Source organism: Gavialis gangeticus, unplaced genomic scaffold (genome assembly GCF_001723915.1).
Source record: "Gavialis gangeticus isolate Ggan-Ray unplaced genomic scaffold, GavGan_comp1, whole genome shotgun sequence".
NCBI lineage: Eukaryota > Metazoa > Chordata > Crocodylia > Gavialidae > Gavialis > Gavialis gangeticus.
In genome coordinates, this window is record NW_017728994.1 from 39977178 (window position 1) to 39983633 (window position 6456).

A 6456-nucleotide genomic window follows, 5' to 3' on the forward strand; every position below is an offset into this window, starting at 1 on the left:
AGAGATTTTTTGGGGCCGATACTGATGGCCAATTATCAAGGAGCCATATCAGTCTATACTGATCCGATTGCCAATATGAAGCCTGGAAGCTTGGAGAGCAGCGTCTGGCTGGTAAGTCTGTTGTGGGGGAAGGGGTGCAGATAGAGGCCCCTGCAGTGAGGAAGAGAGTGGGGCGGGAGCTGGAGCAGGGGCAGGTGCTGCCCAGCTGGGGCAGGGTGCAGAATGGAGTCGTGAGCAGCTTGTTTTGGCGGTGTGGGGAGGGAAGGTGGCTCCTGCCACTGTGTGCACCATCCAGGGGAGACATGGGAAGATGCCCCCGGATCTGAACGTGGGCTGAGGGCAGGCTAGTTTCTCCTCTCTCTGTGCTCTGGTCTGGCCACAGCAGCCACTGTCTCCTGTGTGCATCAGATGGGGCTCGGGTGCTGTTGGCCCTGCCCATAGTTATTTAGCCCTGGCAGCTGCCCAACCTCCTGCAGGGCTGGGGTAGGGGGGCAAAAGTCTGCAGATTGGGAAGAGATGGGCACCAGGAAGACTGGGGGTTGGAACTGAGGGGCTCTGGAAGAGCCAATGGATTGCGGGTTGGGAGTGAGGGGCACTGACATATCAAGGCTGCTCAGCACCACAAAGCAGCAGGGGGAAGGGGGATAGCCGCAGGTGGACCCCTGTCCTGGTGAGCAAAGGGGGCAGGGAAGGGGAACTCTGATTTTCCATGATAAAAAAAACAAAATCAAATGTGTAAGTACTTTAGTATACTGGTAGGCTTCCAAGCTGGTTTAAAATTGTAAATATAGGTTTCCCTTGCTTTATGCTGTACATGTGTTCCTGGAAAACAGCACATAACTTGAATTTGCATAAAGGGAACCCACTTTACAATGTAACAAATAGGATACGTTCCAAGACCTCGACTGTACTGACCCCCAGGCCCAATTCTACCACTTTTAAAAAAAAATTTTAGTACTCACCAACAGAAGACAGTACACACAACCACAGGGCACTTTCATAATGGGGAAGGTAACTACAGGTGTCGCAGACAACAAGCAAGGAGCACAGATCCGCACAGGAGACTATATTTGGGTGCTTGTCACTCCTACAATGCACTGCACAAAGCAGCTGACTGCAGGCTTCCATCACACCAATCGCATAAGAGTCAATTTACATCGCATATAATGAATTTTTGGTATAAAAAGGATCATCACATAAGAGTGAATTTGCACATACAGAAGTTGCATACAGCAAGGGAAACTTGTATATCAATAAAACATTGTGTTCAACTGAGGTTATATATATATATTAGACAGAGACAGAGAGGCGTGTTTCATTTTAATTGTGGAAAAATGCAAACTTTGGGGTTATTAACAAGAGAATTTTGAAATTTTTATCAGAGAATTTGTGATTTTTTCAAACAGAGAGAACCAGGACCTCTGGTAATTAGCAGCCTGCCCTGGGTTAATAAAAACAGATACCAGGGAAAGGGAGCACGTTTTTTTTTGTTTTGAGAGCCAGTGTGGCCTGATCGTTGTTTAGTTAACCTAGAGGACTGGAGGGAACTAGAAAAGGGGATGAAGAGGAAGTCCCCACAAAAGCCCAGGCCGGTTTGGTACACAGTGAGAAAGCAACAGAGCACGGAGGAGTATAGAATAAAAAAGCCTAAGGTGGTCCAGTAGGCAACTGAGCCAGAGTAAGCCCAGAGAGATGCAGGGCACACGAAGGTCCTGCTGAGAGCATGACAGACAGTGGCCTAGGATTGGTTGTACAGACTGGGAGGTGAATGAACGGTGACAGAGACAGCAGAGCACTGCATGCACACCCTCATGAGCCATGAGCAGCCTCCCTTCTCAGATTAACATCTATTAGGAATTATATTGCATGGTGGCCACTAGAACAGAGGTGAACTTTGGGCAAAGTGAGCTCCAGTGCAGGAAGAGAGACTGGGGTGGCAACCATCCTGTCACATGTACATTCAGTATTTCACAGGGAGATAACGTATGTTCCTTTCAGTGTGACTCTTTATCTGAAGATTATTTGTACTCGTACATTTTGAGATATTATAATTATATTGCAAGTATCTTAAGTGCATATACAAGGAAACTTACATCTTTCAATTGTTTTTCAAGTTCACTAAGATCGGTTGGTGATCCAGGGAAGTTGGTTACAGCTTCCTGCAGACAAAGAAGAGTGAATTAACTTCCTGAGCTGTACTTGTTACTGAAAGACAAACTGTCTTGTAGAAGTCATAGATAAATTCATGTAATTCCAAATAGATATATTCCTATAACTGTAAGTGTGCTCCAAGTATCAGAATTTTGATTTCATGCATTAATGGTCTCTTGGCTATTAAGTCTGTGAAACCAGGAGTTCATCACAATATATGTCCATTGTGCAAAGAATAAAAAAAATTATTTGTTGCACAATTAACCTATATTGTGATGAACTGCTGGTTTCACAGACTTAATAGCCAAGAGACCATTAATCTCTTACAATTATAAGCTACCTATACACATGCTTGGATTGGTGGGGAGGAGGAAAAGGGGCAGGGGAGGCAGCATTTGAAATAGAGCAGTTTCCAGGCAGCCACTCTAATTAAAATGCAGCATCATCTGTATTAAGCCTCTGCGTGTTTAAAAATGACCACAGGATGGTAACTAAAGATTTAGATAACAAGTGCCCCACAGCCATTTTAAAATGTGCAGGGGCTCAATAAATGGGATGCTGCAGCGTTGTTGCCGCATTCTGATTAGAATGTGGAGCAGACTCAACTCTGACACGTCCTAATTGGAATGCAAAGGAGCGCGTGTAAAGGCACCCACATATTCCAGGCTCCTCCAAAGATGGACAATAGACTCTCACTCTGAAGCCTTCATTAAGCCCTAACTTCCGGCTGAGTTAAAACATTTTAGAGGAACATCCAATCTAGATGTGTTACTTACATGTTTCAGACTGTAAATTGTGAAGTAGTTTTCATAGATTAAAGTGTGGTGGGTTTTGTTTAAATGTGCAGGTCAGTTAAGTCAGTCCAGTGTTACTTGCCAAGTTCAGTTTTGTTGTGCTCCTGTACTATGATCTTGTCAGTATGTTACCAATGTGCATTAGCAATATAAAAATACTACATAAAAGTTGTTGGGGGAAGGTGAAGGTTTTAAGAACAAGACAGAACAGCTGACACTTTCAGTGGTTTGAAAGGCACGGAGGACTCTTTAGGATCACGGAGGAAAGAGGCATAGTAGGGAGGTGTTACTGCAGTAGCCAGCTGAAAAATAATACTGATGTTAAACTATGCGTGTTCAAGGTTAAGACTCTATTATCACACACAAATGAAAATTTCATATTTGGAAGGTTCTTCAAAAGCATAAGCATTAGAAGCTTTTTTGTTTTTTTGTTTGGTTTTTAATACAAAATCATATAAATATTTTCAAAGGCAGAAAATCTAAGTTGGATTCCTAATTCCAATTTTTCCTTTAAAAAAAACCTCCTAGATCCAAGAGTATATCTCTGCAGTAAGCAGTAAATCCTGAGGGAAATTCCGCAGCTTAGTACACAAGAGATGCTGAATGCAAGTATTAAACTATGATAAGCTATTTTATAAACACGAAACACTAAATATTAAAAAACTCACGTTCCTCTATGCTTCTGTAGTAAAAAAGAAACTGGTTAATAAAAACAATAGAACTTGTGCAGTTGGACAAGTTGTCACTAACATGATTTTTTTTTCAGTTTTCCAACCACGGTAATAATTGCTTTTATTACACCACCTAGCAGCCACAAGATGCATTGCTAGACACATTTTCAAGCTTTTAGAAACATCCGATCAAAACCCTTTGTTCAACTTACTGAGCTTCATTTATTGTCAGATAATTTGAAAGGGTAACATGCTTATTAATTTGGTAGTCAGCCTACTCCAAAAGTACAAGTCACGAGTTTGGCAACAATTGATTCTGTGGTGATTTAATTTGGCTCATTTCAGAATAGCCACCCAAATCTGAAAGGCCTTAAATTATTGAGTAAAAAAGTTTATTATATAAGAGCTACCATTCCTGTCTTATTCCTCCCTGTTCCTTAATACAGTATAACCTCATAAATCCGGATATCAAAAATCTGGAATTCTCGAAAATCCAACACTTCAGGGATAGCGGCAGCTGGTCCCGGAGCAGCAAAGGGGGAAGCAGTAGCCAGTCCCGGAGCAGCAAGGGGGAAAAAGCCTGAACACGGTGGCTGCTGCCACCATCCACTACTCTGCATCGCTAGTGCTACCCTCCACCCCCCTGTTCTGCAACCAGACACCGCTCTGGTTTCAAAAATCCAGAATATTCAAATTTCCAGCAGGTGCTCGGTCCCAAGCATGCCAGATATATGAGGTTATACTGTATTTAAGTGAATGGATATTCTTTAGATGAAAGACTAAGTGCATATCCTAGCTGTGACTTTTCTGGGAAAACTTTAAAGATTAGCAGCAGGGTACATTTTAGCCTGTAAATAGCACATAGCTTTAAAAATAATTAAGTGGATGTTGTGGGCCACCAAAGTTCTTTGCCTTAACTTTCCAACCAACCAGCTTTCCACAACTTATTCTGGCTTTGCAATAAGCTATTTCTTGATACTTCCTTTGATTTCATGATGCAGTGGGTGGCCTTGACTACTCTGTGCACTAATCTTGCCTGGGCATAACAAAACCAATTTCTTCCCTTCTTCACTGTATGCAGCCACAGTACCTTATCTACTTCTGTTTTTTTCCCTCTCATTTTGTTATTGTGGAAAACGTACGTTAGAATTTAGTAGGGCTGTGCAAAATTTTTACAAGTGTTTAGTTTCAAAGCTGCTTTGATACAGTTTGAGCTCAAAACAGCAAAATTGAAACAAAACAAAAAGCTTCGAAACAGCTTTGAAACTAAATGAGGGCACTCGAAACGTGTTGAGTTTCAAAGCAGCCTGGTGACAGGAGGCGGGGGAGAGCCAGGGCTGCGCTTCACCTCCCGCCACCGAGCTCAGCTCCGTGGAGCTGGCAGAGACACTTGGAGCAGAGCCCTGGCCCTCCCCCACCTCCCACCACAGGGCTGCACTCTGACTGGCTCTACCAGCCCCAAGGAGCTCAGCCCAGTGGTGGGAGGTGGGAGAGAGCCACTGGCCAGGGCTGTGCTCCGAGCGGTTCCACCACTGGCTCTCCCGCCACCTCGGTGAGCTCTGTGGGGCTGGCATTGCCACTTGGAGTGCAACCTAGCGGCGGAAGGCAGGGAGAGCCAGGACTGTGCTCCGAGTGGCTCCGCCAGCCTCACGGAGCTCAACCTGCTCTCCCAGCACTGCCGGACTCCTCCCAGGGGCGTGGGCCCTCAGCTCTCCGCACGAGATGACAGGAGGCTGCTGCTGCCAGCAAGTGACACAAGTTTTGCTTGTCAGCACCTCTAGGTACAGTTTCCCAGAAACCCCTACACCTATCTCCTTGAAACTTGGCAGCCTCCATGCCCTCAGAAGGGACTACCATTCCTGCAATTTTCATCCAAATCAGGCAAAAAATGAGAAAGTTATGGGCATTTTCATGATTCCCCATTATAGCCTGTGGCAGAATGCCACCTCTGTCTCTCCCCAAAAATTCTGCTATGTGATAATTTGGTTAACATGGTCCCTGCAGAGGGCAGACATCCTTCTCTCAGGTGACACCGAGTTGTAACCTGAGCTGGATACACTCCTGAAGGAGGGGGGAAACCTGCTTCCTTTGCCTACGTGACTGGCATCACATACCTAGGTGAGGGGCTTACGCTCCCTATTATTCTAAGCAATGCCAACCTGACTGGGCTGAGGCTAGAGACCCTGCCAGTCTATCCCGCAACCAGTGATGCATTTCAAATTGGTTGGCTGGCAGCCAACAGGTGTTGGGTTCCATTGGACCAGGTAAATGAAGTCATAAGGGCTATACAAGTTAAGGACTGCCCAGGAAGAGGAGCAGTAGTCATGATGAAAACTGAGAGAGAAGAGCTGGACCATCTTAAACTTGCTCTCTCTCTTGAAACTTATGATCAATGACCTGCCTGCCTCCAGAGGAAATCTCCACCTGCCTCTGGATGATACTCGTGAATAAGCTACCTGAGAGCTAACTATATAGCTTGCAGTAACTCAGATGCGTGATCAAAGGCTACCCAGCCCTGCCAGTTTGCTCTATGGGATTTCTCTGATATTATTCTACCGTGTACCCTATTCCAAACCTACTCCTTGTAACCAATAAAGTTCTCCTTTGTACCTAGAGTGGGTCTAGATTATGCATTGGAGTCCCCTTGGTTTGGCTGACTAAGGGAGACCAATATTTGTGCTTCAGACTGAAGAAAACACCCCAAGTTCTTGAAGTGGGTCATAGTTTCATAGTTTCTAGGGTCGGAAGGGACCTGAGTAGATCATCTAGTCCGACCCCCTGCCACGGCAGGAAAGAGTACTGGGGTCAAACGACCCCAGCAAGGTGTTCATCTAACCTCC

The 6456-nt window shown here is 44.9% G+C and overlaps 1 protein-coding gene across 3 annotated transcripts in view; it reads right to left on the minus strand.

Annotated features, from left to right (window-relative positions):
- CEP55 (centrosomal protein 55) overlaps window positions 1-6456 on the minus strand; it is a 32514-nt gene that overhangs the window by 18261 nt on the left and 7797 nt on the right. For all 3 annotated transcript variants that reach the window (XM_019502622.1, XM_019502623.1, XM_019502624.1), the window contains exon 4: window positions 2094-2159. In XM_019502622.1, the coding sequence (XP_019358167.1) occupies window positions 2094-2159 (66 nt within the window). The remainder of the gene's footprint in view (window positions 1-2093; window positions 2160-6456) is intronic.